This window comes from Carcharhinus amblyrhynchos, chromosome 9, assembly GCF_965287045.1.
Source record: "Carcharhinus amblyrhynchos chromosome 9, sCarAmb.v2.hapA, whole genome shotgun sequence".
Classification (NCBI taxonomy): Eukaryota; Metazoa; Chordata; class Chondrichthyes; order Carcharhiniformes; family Carcharhinidae; genus Carcharhinus; species Carcharhinus amblyrhynchos.
Window position 1 is genome coordinate 36,996,576 of NC_137332.1, and position 14,582 is coordinate 37,011,157.

Here is a 14,582-nt window from a genome sequence, read left to right on the forward strand (position 1 = left end):
TTTGTATCAAGAAGTCTACAAAATCTATAATCTACATGGATTGCAGTAGTTCAAGAGGTGATTCACTACCATCTTCAAGGGAAATTAGGAATGTACAGTAAACTAATCTTGTCACTAATGGCCACATGCAGTGAATGAGTGAATAGAAATTGTATGCAAAAATGAAACAAACTTTTTGAGAATCAAGTAAGATGATATTGCTATATGAAAATTTTTATATGATTGCCCCTGAAACATTTTCCACCCCTGCTCCCCCCCCACCCTTTCCTGAAGACAAAGCTTTAAATTAGTCTCTAGCTAGTGTGAAAGGGCAGCAATGTTTTGGCTGCTCTTACTCTAAGGAAATTGATGATTATGCAGAAGCATATTCGAGTGCAATCAAAATACATCACAATAGAAAAAGTACTAGGGAAACTAATGGGGCTAAAGTCTTCTGGATCTGATGGGTTGTATCATAGGATACTAAAGGAAGTTGCTACGGAGAAAGGTCCAGGGTTTTGGGGAATTACAAAATCAAAGGTAAAGGAGAGGGTATGAGTGCATCTTAACGTTGAGGACATTCAACTAGTTAAAGGAATCGAGGGCTCAGAAGAGGTTAGTAGCATTTCAACAAATTGGGACCAGATAAAGGCTAGCATAATGACACTTTACCTGAATGCACGTAGCATTCGAAGCAAAGTGAATAAATTGATGGCACAAATCAGTACAGAAACATGGTTGCAAGGTGACCCGGACTGGGAACGGAATATCCAGGGGTATCAGACATTTCGGAAGGGTAGACGAGAAGGAAAAAGAGGCGGGGTAGCTCTGTTAATAAAAGATAACATCAGGGTGGTAGTAAGAGACGATGTAGGCTCTAAGGAGCAAAATGTGGAATCGTTGTGGGTAGAGATAAAGAATAGTAAGGGGAGAAAATCACTGGTGGGTGTGGTCTATAGGCCCCCAAATAATAACTTTGAGGTGGGGCGGGCTATAAACAAGCAAATAATGGATGCATACAAAAACAGAACGGCAATACTGATGGGAGATTTTAATCTGCACATTGATTGGTTGACTCAAGTCGGACGCTGTGGACTTGAGGAAGAGTTCTTAGAATGCTGTTGGGATAGTTTCTTCGAACAGTATTTTACAGAACCTATGAGGGAGCGAGTTATCTTGGATCTGATCCTGTGTAATGAGGCAGGTAGAATTAAAGATCTTGTGAGGGATCCTCTTGGGATGAATGATCACAACATGGTTGAATTTCTGATACAGATGGAGGGTGAGAAAGTAGGGTCCCAAACCAGTGTCCCCTGCTTGAAGAGAGGGGAGTACAATTGGATGAGGGCGGAATTGGCTGATGTAGACTGGGAGCGCAGACTAGTTGGTAGGACAGCTGAGGAACAGAGGAGGATTTTTAAGGTGATTTTTCTCAGTACTCAGCAAAAATATATTCCGGTGATAAAGAAGGAATGTAAAAAAAGGGATAACCAGCTGTGGATAACGAAGGAAATAAAGGAGAGTATTAAATTAAAAACTAATGCATACAGAGTGGCCAAAACTAGTGGGGAATTAGAAGATTGGGAAAGCTTTAAAAAACAACAAAGAATGACTAAGAAAGCAATAAAGAAAGGAAAGCTAGATTATGAAACGAAACTAGCTCAAAATATAAAAACTGATTTGTAAAGGTTTTTACGAATATATGAAAAGGAAAAGAGTGGCTAAAGTAAATGTTGGGCCCTTAGAAGATGAGAAGGGGGAATTGATAATGGGAAATGAGGAAATGGCTGAGGCCTTAAACAAGTTTTTTGTGTCGATCTTCATGGTAGAGGACACAAATAGCTTACTGAACATTAATGATCGTGGGACTGTAGCAGGTGAAGTCCTTAAAACGATTACTATTACTAAAGAGGTAGTGCTTAGTAGACTAATGGGACTAAAGGTAGACAAGTCCCCGGGCCTGGATGGAATGCATCCCAGGGTACTGAAAGAAATGGCAGAAGTAATAGCAGATGCGTTAGTTGTAATTTATCAGAATTTGCTGGACTCTGGGGAAGTGCCGGCTGATTGGAAAACAGTTAATGTTACGCCGCTGTTTAAACAAGGAAGTAGACAAAAGGCAGGTAACTACAGGCCAGTTAGCTTAACGGCCGTAATTGGGAAAGTGCTGGCATCCATCATTAAAGAAGAAATGGCAGGACACCTGGAAAAGAATGGTTCGATCAAGCAGCCGCAGCATGGATTCATGAAGGGAAAGTAGCGTTTGACGAATTTACTGGATTTTTATGAAGATGTAACGATTGTGGTTGACAGAGGGGAACCAGTGGTTGTGGTGTTTTTCAGATTTCCAGAAGGCGTTCGATAAGGTGCCTCACAAAAGGTTGCTGCAGAAGATTAAGGTACCCGGAGTTGGGGGTAAAGTGTTAGCGTGGATTGAGGATTGGCTTTCTAACAGGAAGCAGAGAGTTGGAATAAATGGGTGCTTTTCTGGTTGGCAGTTGGTGACTAGTGGCGTGCCGCAGGGATCGGTGCTGGGGCTTCAACTGTTTACCATATACATAGACGATCTGGAGGAGGGGACCGAGTGTAGGGTAACAAAGTTTGCTGATGACACAAAAATGAATGGGAAAGCTAATTGTATGGAGGACGTGAAAAATCTGCAGAGAGATTTGGATAGGCTGAGTGAGTGGGTGAGGATCTGGCAGATGGAGTATAATGTTGGCAAGTGTGAGGTTATCCACTTTGGAAGGAATAATAGTAAAATGGACTGTTATTTAAATAGTGAAAAATTACAACATGCTACTGTGCAGAGGGACCTGGGGGGTCCTTCTGCATGAATCGCAAAAACTCAGTCTGCAGGTGCAGCAGGTGATCAAGAAGGCAAATGGAATGTTGGCCTTTGTCGTGAGGGGGATGGAATGTAAAAGTAGGGAGGTCTTGATGCAATTATACAAGATACTGGTGAGGCCGCAACTAGAATACTGTGTGCAATTTTGGTCCCCTTATTTGCGAAAGGATATATTGGGCTTGGAGGGAGTACAGAGAAGGTTCACCAGGTTGATACCGGAGATGAGGGGGCTAGCTTAGAGATTGAGTAGATTGGGCCCGTACTCATTGGAGTTTAGAAGGCTGAGGGGTGATCTTATAGAGACATATAAGATAATGAAGGCACTAGATAGGGTAGAGGCAGAGAGATTCTTTCCACTTAGAAAGAAAACAAGAACTAGATGACACAAGCCTCAAAATAAGGGGAGTCAGTTTAGAACAGAGTTGAGGAGGAACTTCTGTCAGAGGGTAGTGAATCTCTGGAATTCTCTGCCCATTGAAGCAGTGGAGGCTACCTCGTTGAATATGTTTAAGTCACAGGTAGATAGATTTCTGATCAATAAGGGAATTAAGGTTATGGGGGGCAGGCGGGTAAGTGGAGCTGAACCACTTTCAGATCAGCCATGATCTTATTGAATGGCGGGGCAGGCTCGAAGGGCTAGATGGCCTACGCCTACTCCTGCTCCTATTTCTTATTATTTTCTTAAGTTCTTATGAGAGTAGATTCTTCCAAGAGTCCTTAAATTCTTGAAAAGTCCCAGAGGATTGGAAAACTGCCAAAACTCATAGTCAAAAAGGGAGGGAAACAAAAAGCAAGTAACTGTAAGCCAGCTAGCTTAACATTGAGCATTTAGAAATACATGATATAGTCAAGCAGAGTCAGCATGCCTTCATGAAGGGAAAATCATGCCTGACAAATTAAAATTCTTTGAGGTGGTACTGAGTGGGATAGATAAAAGAGAACCAGTAGATGTAGCATACTTGGATTTCCAATTTGAGAAGGAATCGCACAAAAGGTTACTTAATAAGGTAAGAGTCTATGGTGTTGGAGGTAGTACATTAGCATGAATAAAGGATGAGCTAAAAACAGTTAGAATAAGTGGAATATTTTCAGGATGGCAACATTTAACTAGGGGACTGTAACAAGGATCAGTGCTGGAGCCACTGTCATTTACAATATATATTAATGTCTTGGACGAAGGAAATTTGTAGATGACGCAGATAGGTGGGAAGTGGAGGATGACACAAAAGATCTACAGAGGGACAGAAGAAAGACCAAATGAGTGACCAAAAGCTTTCAGACGGAATATAATGTAGGAAAATGTGAAGTTGTGCACTTTGGTAGGAAGAATAAAGGAACTCTATTATTTAGATGGAGAAGCACTATGGAAAGCTGCAGCACAGAGGGATTTGGGGATCCTTATGCAGAAAGTTTGAGTATGTTGGGCTTGTACTCATTGGTGTTTTGAATAATAAGAAGCAACCTTATTGAGATATATAGGATTCTCAAGGGGATTGACGAGGTAGATGCTGAGGGGTTGTTTCCCCTTGTGGGGGATAGTCTAGGACTGGAGGAGTTGCCCATTTATGATAGATGAGGAGGAATTTCTTCTGTAGGTAGTGCATCTGTGGAATTCTTTAGTGCAGGGGGCTGTAGAGATTGGGTTGTTAAGTATATTCAAAGCTAAGTTGGACAAATTTGTTAATTAGTAAGGGAATCGTGGTTTATAGGGATAAGGTGGGAGAGTGGAGTTGAGGATTATCAATCAGTCACAATCTCATTGACTGGTGGAGCAGACTTGATGGGCTGAATGGCCTACGTCTGCTTCTACATCTTAGTCTTATTACTTGATCAACCAATAGTATGTTATCCTTTTAAACTGTAACCAACAGAGGACCTCAGCATTTGATGTCAAGTGACTACTTAGCTTCATTCGGCAAAGAAAGGCATCAAGGGATTTTGGGGCAAGCATAAAGTTCACATACTAGTGAATTAATTGCAGAACAACTATGAAGAGGCCCTTGATATTCTTATTTCTTCAGCCTTCAAGGTTGAGTGGCCAAGCTTAGATCATGATACTTACTGGAACTGGGTCAGTAAAGGAAAGACAGAAGGAATGTATTGGGGAAGGCTGGAGAAGGAGGAAAGAATAACAACGGCTGCGCTCTTCAGTTTTAATTTGTGGTATCTTAGGGAAAACAATTGCATTTGGCTCAACACAATAGAGTTCATTTTCATAGTGTGTGACTCGATTTGTGACTATGTAATCCTTTTAAACTTTTATTACTCAAGACTGTGTTAACTGAATGTATAAACTGATATCTTAAGCTTTAAATGCTAATTACTTCTATGCACCTATATTTGTTACATACTCCATCTAACTTTTAAATGCTACTTATTTTGTAATATTTTGTATTATTACTTTGTAATCCTCTATTAGTTTTAACAGCATATGCAACTTTACCACTTTATTCTTTAAAGTAACTAATCCCAAGTAATCACCCAAAACAGCTTCAATGGTATGAGTTTGATTTAATGAGGATTCTGCACCAATTAAGCAAATCTGAAACTTTGAGTATCAATCATGTGGGCATGATTGCATATTTCCCCCAAACTGAACAAATCGGCAAGTAAAATATCACAAAATGTTCTTTTATCTTAGCCAGAAGTAAAGTAACAAACTTTTAATGAGAAAGATGCTTCCACAAATAATTGAACCTTAGGTTTAGAGGGGCAGAAAGGGACTATGAAAAATGATATTAATAGATGGTCATCACCCTCGAGAAACCAATTAGAAGTCAATCATGCCCACTAGACCAATCACGCATTGATGACTGACATCTTAAACCAATTAAGAATTAATCTCACTTTATTTAAACCAATTAGAATGCAATAACATAACTGATCATGCTTCGGCTTAGAATGAATCAATAAACAGAAGCTTTCACTGATCAAATTGTACATCAAGTTTGAAAATGAAGTTTGTTTGCAGTGCCTGCTGTCCAAAGGGAAGCAGAGGTTACAGAGAGATAAGAGGTAACAACTCGTACCTAAGAGCTGTAGTATGCTAGTCAAATCCCACCCGAACTTTGACACTTATAAATATGCAATTATTAAAGACTTCCTGAGTTATTTCACCAAATTGCCTCCTGTTGCCTAAATGGTTAAATGAACGTGATTAGAATTTAAGTTCATAGATTTACAACTCCTTTCCCTACATTCAGTTCCAATAATTTCAACAATGTTGTTTTTAGCATTATCACCAAAGTCCAGTTCCATCGCTATTGATGTTTTTAATAGCAATCTAGGCATCAATCATTGCTGATCAAAATTGCTATTAAACTGTTAATTGTTTTAAAAATGATTGAGCGATTTCTCAGTAAGTTTGAGACAAACTGTATTGATTGAAATTGTAGTTATAACTTTAAAATTAGGTTGTGCTAAGCATTTGTCACAGTAAGAGAACTGAAAATCTTGGGTTGGGTCAACCTGGCCGCTTTAACACTTCCTAAAGTTACATGTAGTATGAAGGCAGTGGACTGTGAAATTATCTTCAGCAACCAGAAACTGAACTTCTAAGTTGTTAATCAATATTGTCTTTATTTAGGATTCCCACCAATACCAGGAGTGGAAGGAGCATCTGGTGATCGTGATATTGTTGGAACACTTGAAGCTGCATCAAGACTAGCTACTGCAGAAGTTGAGGAGGAGGCAGTGGAAGATGAGGTACTGTTTTCAATCAAACACACACAACAAATTGCTTTTCTTGGGTCCTTTTTCTGCTTTCTCACATGTGAATACCAGCAGCCCTCCAATACCTTGCCAAAAGTGGCTGTTCTTAATATATAAGGCAAGCTATTTTTCTGAGCTAGGAATCTGTCACAGCTTGACCTAATCCTCCTCTTATTCGCTGTGCGCCCCCTCTCCTTCCAATGCCATGCACAAACTCAAGTACCAATATCCGTTTGACTGTTATTCTGGTCTACTGTGGCTTTCGGACAGAAGCTTAGAGGCCAGGAGATATTTTGTCACCCAGATAGAAAAGGGGAAATGTGAGAGGACGGAAGAAGTATGGGAAGCTACCTCATGAGAGATGTTTGGAAAAGTCAGTCAGTGAAGGATGATATAAAGTATCTTGTAACGCCTTGGCAAGATACCTCAGCACACAGGAAATTATCTCACAGGACAGAGGAGGCTTCCATTTTTCTATTATTGGCGAAGTTCTGATATTTTAGAAATTATACCATTCCCTATTTCATTACTTTCCATTGGCTCTAATTTTCTCAAACATTGAGGAAATCCTACTGTTTCAATTATGAAGAGTACCTGGTTTACAAAAAAAAACTGCTGTTGGTAGATTGAAAATCAATGGTTTTAGTGTGACTTTCATTTTGTAGACTGTTATTTAGCATTTTGTGCTAAATTGACAAAAGCCATTTTATAAAAAACTAAACCTGTTATTGGAAAACAGCCAGATTAGTTAAATAGCTTTAATTGTGAGACAAGTGAAGAATAAGTAATTCATTAATAGATGTGTTAGTAAGCCTAGTAATGAAACCCATGACAAAGTTTATAACTTTAATTACAAAAAGCACTGGCACAGTATTAGCACTGCTGCCTCGCAGTGCCAGGCACCCAGGTTCAAATCTTGGCTTGGGTTATGTCTATGCGGAGTCTGCACATTTTCCCTGTGTCTGCTTAGGTTTCCTCCGGGATGCTCTGCTTTCCTCCCACAGTCCAAAAGATATGCTATTTAGGTGTATTGGCCAAGCTAAATTCCCCTCAGTGTATCTGAACAGTGCCAGAGTGTAGCTACCAGGGGATTTTCACAGTAACTTCATTGCACTGTTAATGTAAGCCTACTTGTGATACTAATAAACAAACTTTTAAATTTAAAACTTCAATTAGCACTTGATTATTGATACAAATTCTTAAAATGTCACAAGAATTGTAAGATGCTCCCTTCCCAGACAGGCTAAAAAGGTAACATAAACTTGTTTAACCTTGACTGAAGGAATGAATAGGCCTTTATTCCGATGCGCCAATTAGAAATGACAGATTGTTATATTGACCAGTTATTGGTCGATGCACTGGCTCACTCAAGTTACGAGATGTAGCTTAAGAGAAGCCATAGTCTTAAAGTTGAGACAATGTGTTAAAAGAGCCAGTGGGCTAACTGTTATTTCATTTTTGACCAATTGGCTATTTTACAATTGCCTTAAGGTGTGCTTTTAACATCCTTAAGTTATAAGAAAGGGGTCTCGAGAAGCCTTGTGTTGTTTAAGTTTATGGAGCTTTTGCTTCATGTCCTTGGCTGAAAACAATGTTAAGAAGTCCTTTGTGCCTGGTATGTGACTCTAATCTGTGGAGGGCTTTCCCATGATTCCCATTGACTCCAATTTTGCTCGCACTCCTTTATCCAAACTCAGTAAAATGCTACTTTGATGTCAAGGCAGTCACTCTCACCTCACCCCAGGAATTCTGCTGTTTTGCTCACATTTGAACCAAGGCTGTAGGGAGGTTGGGAAATGAGTGACCCTGGCAGAACCCAAACTGAGCTTCAGTGAGCAGGTTAAGTTCCACTCAATGACCCCTTCCATCACTTTACAATTGACTGGTGGGGCAATAATTGGCCGGCTAGGATTTGTCCTGTTTTTTCTGTATAGAAGATTGCTGTGCAATTTTACACAGTGCTGAGTAGATGCCAGTGTTACAGCTGGACTGAACAGCTTGACTAGAGGCATAGCAAATTCTGGCGCACATGTCTTCAGGGCTGTTGCTGGAATATTGTCGGGGCCCATTGTCATTGCGATATCCAGCACCTTTAGCCGTTTCTTGCTATCAAGTGGACTGAATCGAATTTGATGAAGACTGACTCCTGCGTTGGTTACAACCTCCAGAGGAAGCAGTGATGTATCATCCACTCAGCACTTCCAGCTGAAGATTTTTGCAAATACTTCACCCTCATCTTTTGCATTGATGTGCTGGGCTCCTCCATCATTGAGGATGGGGATATTTGTTGAGCCGCCTCCTCCAGCGAGTTGTTTAGTTGTCTGCCGCCATTTATGGCTGGATGGGGCAGGATTTGAGGTATAGATAGGGTTGATTCTCAAAGGCTCAGGGCTGAAATGGGTGCTACAAGAGGTCACAGGTTTAGGGTGCTGGGGAGTAGGTACAGAGGAGATGTCGGGGTAAGTTTTTCACTGAGGGTGGTGGGTGAGTGGAATCGGCTGCTGTCAGTGGTGGTGGAGGCAAATTCGATAGGGTCTTTTAAGAGCCTTCTGGATGAGTACATTGGACTTAATAGGATTGAGGGTTATAGGTAAGCCTGGTAGGTAGGGACATGATCAGCACAACTTGTGGGCCAAAGGGCCTGTTTGTGCTGTAGTTTTTCTATGTTCTATTTAGGAGAGATCTGATCCATTAGGTTGTACAATTGCTTAGCTCTGTCTATTACTTATTGTTTATGCTGTTTAGCATGTAGGTAGTCCTATGTTGTAGCTCCACGAGGCTGACACCTCATTTTTAGGGATTCCAGTTGCTTCTCCAGGCATGCCCTCTTTTATTCTTCATTAAACCAGGGTTGATCCCTTGGCTTGGTGGTAATGGTAGAGTGGGAAATATGCCAGGCTATGAGGTTACACGTTGGGGTTGAGTACAGTTCTGCTGCTGCTGATAGCGCACAGTGCCTCAAAAATGCCCATGCTTGAGATCCAGATCCGTTCGAAGTCTATCCCATTTAGCACAGTAGCAGTGCCACACAACACAACAATGTATGGTATCCTCGATGTGAAGATGGGACTTTGCCTCTGCATGGGCTGTACGGTGATCACTCCGACTAATACTGTGATGGCTAGATGCATCTGTGGCACGCAGGTTGGTGAGAATGAGGTCAAGTATGCTGGTTCCATCACTACCTGCCACATAATAGCTATGTCCATTAGGATCTGTCCAGTTTGGCCTGTGGCAGTCTGACTGAGCCACTTGTAGTGATGGACATTGAAGTCCCCTATTCTGCACCCTTGGAACGTAAGCTGCAAAACCACAGAGCAATCATGAGATTCCCCCAGTGAAATGGAGGACAAAATGAGACAATTGAGGGAGGAAGTGAGAGGCTTCAGTAAAGATCAACTTACTGGTGGCAGTCTCCAGATAATTCTCTATTCTTGGGTCATGGGCATGCAGAACATCAATGTAATCCTGATGAGAGGATTTGCTCCCCTCAGAGTGGTCAGTAGTGGGGTTCTGACAGGATTGCGATCATAGGCATAGCTATCGCCTCTGTTGTTCTTGAAAGCGTCAACAACAGAACTTGTTAATTGATTCTGGTTCAGCTGTCACAATCATTCACACCACATACTCTGAACGCTGGGCAGAAGTGGGCAAGGGTTCTGTGTCTTTAACAGCTAATCATAATAGCTCTGATTTTTTTCAAACATTGAGGAAATCCTGTTATTTCAACTATGAAAAAGAACCCACATTTTTTATTCCTAGCTTGTCATTGACTGGAAAGGAAGGAGAGTGAACAAACTTTGAACAGGCGGCCTCAGTGTCTCCCTTGAGCATGCCAGCTGTTTTTTCCTCTGGCTCACAGTTCACTGGGAGAGGAGGGGAGTGAACAAGTTTTGTACAGGCAGTCTTGATGCTGTGAACACACTTGATTTCTGCACTACCATCCATGCTGCCTGATTTAGAGAGACTTTGATACAACATGCATGCTGAATGTGTCTCATTAGGTTCAGTAAGATATGTCATGTCATGTAACCCTGAATTTTCACACTGGGGCTTACACTAAGTTTGAGGCATTAAAAATGGGATTGGACTGATAAACTGTTTGGGAAACACTGCTGTAGAAATTGCTACTGGAAGATGTCTAGGTTAATAGAAGTTATGGATTTGCTGATACTGTCAATCATCTAGTGGTCTCTTGGATCTTGCTCAATTGCTCTAGGGATTGGAAAGAACTTTCCAGAGTTAAAATTTTGTTAAACTTCTTTAATGAAATTGTCTGATGTGGTTGAACTTGTTTTTTTCCCCTAGAGTGAACTATGTCAGCGTCGGACAGTCTTCATGACTCTCTGGCCTCTTGCTGCCCTTTTTTGTATACGCATAATCAAAGAAACTGATAGGATTTGTTTTCCTGTAAATTATTCCTATATCCTATTATTAATTACATATGAATTTTTTTTAAAAAAGTAGGCCATACGTCCCCTCAAATCTGCTACACAATTTAATAAAATGATTGATTCTCAACTACAGTTCCACGTTCCCACCCACTCCCCATCTCCTTTGATTCTCTTGGAGTCCAAAAATCAAGCGATGTTAGCTTTGAATATACTCAACAAAATATTCACAGCTTTCTGGAATAGAGAATTCCAAAGAGTCACAACCCTCTGAACAGTGTCCCTTCTAATCTGAGCAGCAACCCAGATATTCATGCACAGGCCAAACACATGTAGGCCTCTAAGTTGTAGTGCATGTGTGTGGAAACACAAAAGAAATCAAAGGGAGCACAAGGTTAAGTGCAATTAGAGAGGTTGTTGCCTCTGAGAGAAGAAATTTCTCCTCACCTCAGATTGAATTGGCTATTCCCTTATCCTAGTCAATGTTTTCTAGTTTTAAACTCTCCACCTATGGGAAATAGCCTCTTGGCATCTACCCTGTCAAGCACTCTCAGAATTACATATTCCAGTCCAATCATTTCTCATTCTTCCAACTCAATGCTAGGCTAATTCTATTCAACCTTTCTTTGTACAACAGTTATATGATGATCCTTTCATTGCAGGAACGAATTCTAAGATGGAGCCAGAATGATTTCTTGCAAGCTGCACCCAGCATATCTTCTAATTCTGTGTTTCTAAAACTTCATCCTAACTCTTTTAAATTCTCTAACAATGCTTTAATGCTTTCTCTGCACTCTAGCTGTGACTGTAACACTACATTTTGCACTCTGGTTTCCTTCTCTATGAACAGCATGTTTTGTCTGTATAAGCACACAAGAAACAATACTTTATTATTGTCAATCTACTGAACTCTTGTTACACCCCCTCTAAGCACAATATATCCTTTCTTAGGTATGGGGACCAAAATTACTATGTGATCTCAGCAAAACCCTACATAAAGGTGTGAAAGGCTGAGGGACTTGAGGCTGTTTTCGTTAGAAGAAGATTAAGAGGTGACTTAATAGAGACTTAATCAGAGGATTAGCTAGCGTGGACAGTGAGAGCCTTTTTCCTCGGATGGAGATGGCTAGCACGAGGGGACATAGCTTTAAATTGAGGGGTGATAGATATAGGACGGATGTCCGAGGGAGTTTTTTTACTCGGAGAATAGTAAGAGCATGGAATGCTTGCCTGCAGCAGTTGTGGATTTGCCAATATTAAGGGCGTTTAAATGGTCATTGGATAAACATATGGATGATATTGGAATAGTGATGAGCTTTAGATTGGTTTCGTATGTTGGTGCAACATCGAGGGCCAAAGGGTCTGTAATGTTCTGTGTTTTATAATTGCAACAATACTTCCTTAATCTTTACTACTCTAACCCTGTCGCAATAAAAGACGAACACTACTTGCCTTCCCACTTGCTTAGTGTACCTTGCATAATAACTGTATTTCTTGTACAAAGAAACCCAAGTCCTTCAGTACACCAACATTTAATTGTTTCTCACCGTTTAAAAGAAAATCAGTTTTTCCATTCTTACTACCAAAGTGAATGATTTAACATTTCTCCACAATATTCTCATCTGCCACCTTTTTGCCCATTCAACCTATTCATAGCCCTTTGTGACCCTTGTATCCTGCTCACAGATTACTTTCCCACCTAGCTTTGTATTATCAGCAAACTTGGGTACATTGCGCTCAGTCATTTCATTGAAGTTATCAATATAGCTTGTAAAAAGCTGAGGCCTTGGCACTGTTGCTGGTGGCCCCCACCAGAAAAGCCTGCCAACCTGAAAGTGACCCACTTACAGTTTCTTTCAATGCTTTTAACCAACCCTCTATCCATACCAATATATTACCCAAATCTATGAGATCTCATCTTGTATAACAACTTTTGGTGTGGCACTTCATTGATTGCTTTTGAAAATTCAAATATACTTCCTCATTTGTTCCCTATTAACTAGTTTCCCAAGTACATTCTAATAGATTTGCCAAACCTGATTTCCCTTCCATAAATTTCTCTTTCCCAGAGAAAGAAAATCCTTTCCTTCAGAAATTAGGAGCATTATAGGAGAGAATATTTTCTGCTGCAGAACAGTAAGATGCATACTTTGTCCTGTAGTAAGTGGTAGGCTGCCTGCCTTAAATGACCAGTTTTAATAGACATTGAGCAGAATCGAACTGTTTCCTCTGAAGGAAGGGAAAATAATATTTTTTTCAGTTACATACTTAATAGCCATAGGTTCAAGATTGATGATGCTGCTTTATATTAGGATTTGGAAATTCACGGGGAAGTAGCTAATTATTAATTACTTTATTATCTATGTAATTGTATTGATCTTGTACTTAAATCTGTTTAGGTTTTGACACACTAAGATAGGTCATGGACTAATTTTTTTAATTATACATTACTCTAATTCATCATTTCAATAAAGTAGTAATTGCATGTTTTGCTTATTGAGTATACATTATATTGTACCATACTTACAATTGGCAGATTAGACTTTTGGTGCTAAGAAATACATTTTAATGGTTAATAAAACATTATGGTCAAGCTGCAGCCTTAAACTGAATTCACACAAGGAGCATCTGTTCTGAACTCTTACTGATCTTGTATTCTTTATCTTAGAGTGGAACTCCTCAACCAACTGCAGAATCTCCAGTTGCAAAGAAGCCAACAATGCTTCCAGTTCGTGGAGAACAAGCAGCTGGATCAACACTGACCTTACCAACTGCATCAGAGGAAAGGCTGTCCCCAAAACCATTAAAGAAGCCAACACCAAATGATCTCCTGGTTCAGCTCAGTTCAGTCGGTATATTTTCTTTTCAATCACTATGACATCTTAATTTAATATGAACATAAATTTATAAATACAATAGCATTCTTTGTTTTGTGTGAAAAGGCTGATCTTCAGCTGATCATCTGAATAAATTGGAGTAACGCTGCTGCCAGTCAGATATATTTGTGCAAGGAAGCAATTGATCTCAGTTCTTTCCTGCATGTCGTGTCAGATCTAGGTCTCAGCTGAGTGAGGGACTGGGACTAGAATCCGTTGCTATTTTGCCTTTGTGAGCTAGTTTAATAGACTTCCAAAAAATTCTGCATGAACAATGAATAAACTTTTAAATAATTGGTCAGTGTTTGAATGGAAAAGCAAGTTCTAGTGCTTTATTTTTCTCTTAATGTAGTTCTTAAAATCTTTGAAATTGGTATGGGAGTTCTCAGCTGTACCATGTTTCACCTGCTCACTGCTTGTATTTCTCTATAGCTCAGCAACAATTGGAATTTCTTCAGAATAGGAAGCAACAGTACATGAAAGCTGCTGTGCAAGCAAAACGAAAGAAGAACCTGGAACAAGCAAAACATTTCCTTCGAACTGCAAAAGGCTTTGATCCAATGATCGTGGCTATCCAAAATGGGAAACCGGTTGATATTTCCAAGGTTGGACAAAGCTGATGGATAATATAGATAACATTTTGGAATCAGGCTTCTACCCTTTCTAATATATGCTGTATTGTTAAGGGGTAAGATTTGGATTTCAGCCCAGCCCTCCCCCGTCACTCTGTTTTCAATCACTGAGGTTCCATTGTGTGTGTAATACCCTCCCTAAACT

General features: G+C 40.1%; 1 protein-coding gene across 2 annotated transcripts in view; it reads left to right on the forward strand.

The window, feature by feature from the left end:
* Positions 1-14,582, forward strand: part of cc2d1b (coiled-coil and C2 domain containing 1B) — a 76,836-nt gene that overhangs the window by 34,745 nt on the left and 27,509 nt on the right. For both annotated transcript variants that reach the window (XR_013887853.1, XM_080195470.1), the window contains exons 12-14: positions 6,414-6,532; positions 13,598-13,781; positions 14,238-14,410. Coding sequence is in view for 1 of the 2 variants with exons in the window: in XM_080195470.1 (XP_080051596.1) it covers positions 6,414-6,532; positions 13,598-13,781; positions 14,238-14,410 (476 nt within the window). In the remaining variant the exon portion in view is untranslated. The remainder of the gene's footprint in view (positions 1-6,413; positions 6,533-13,597; positions 13,782-14,237; positions 14,411-14,582) is intronic.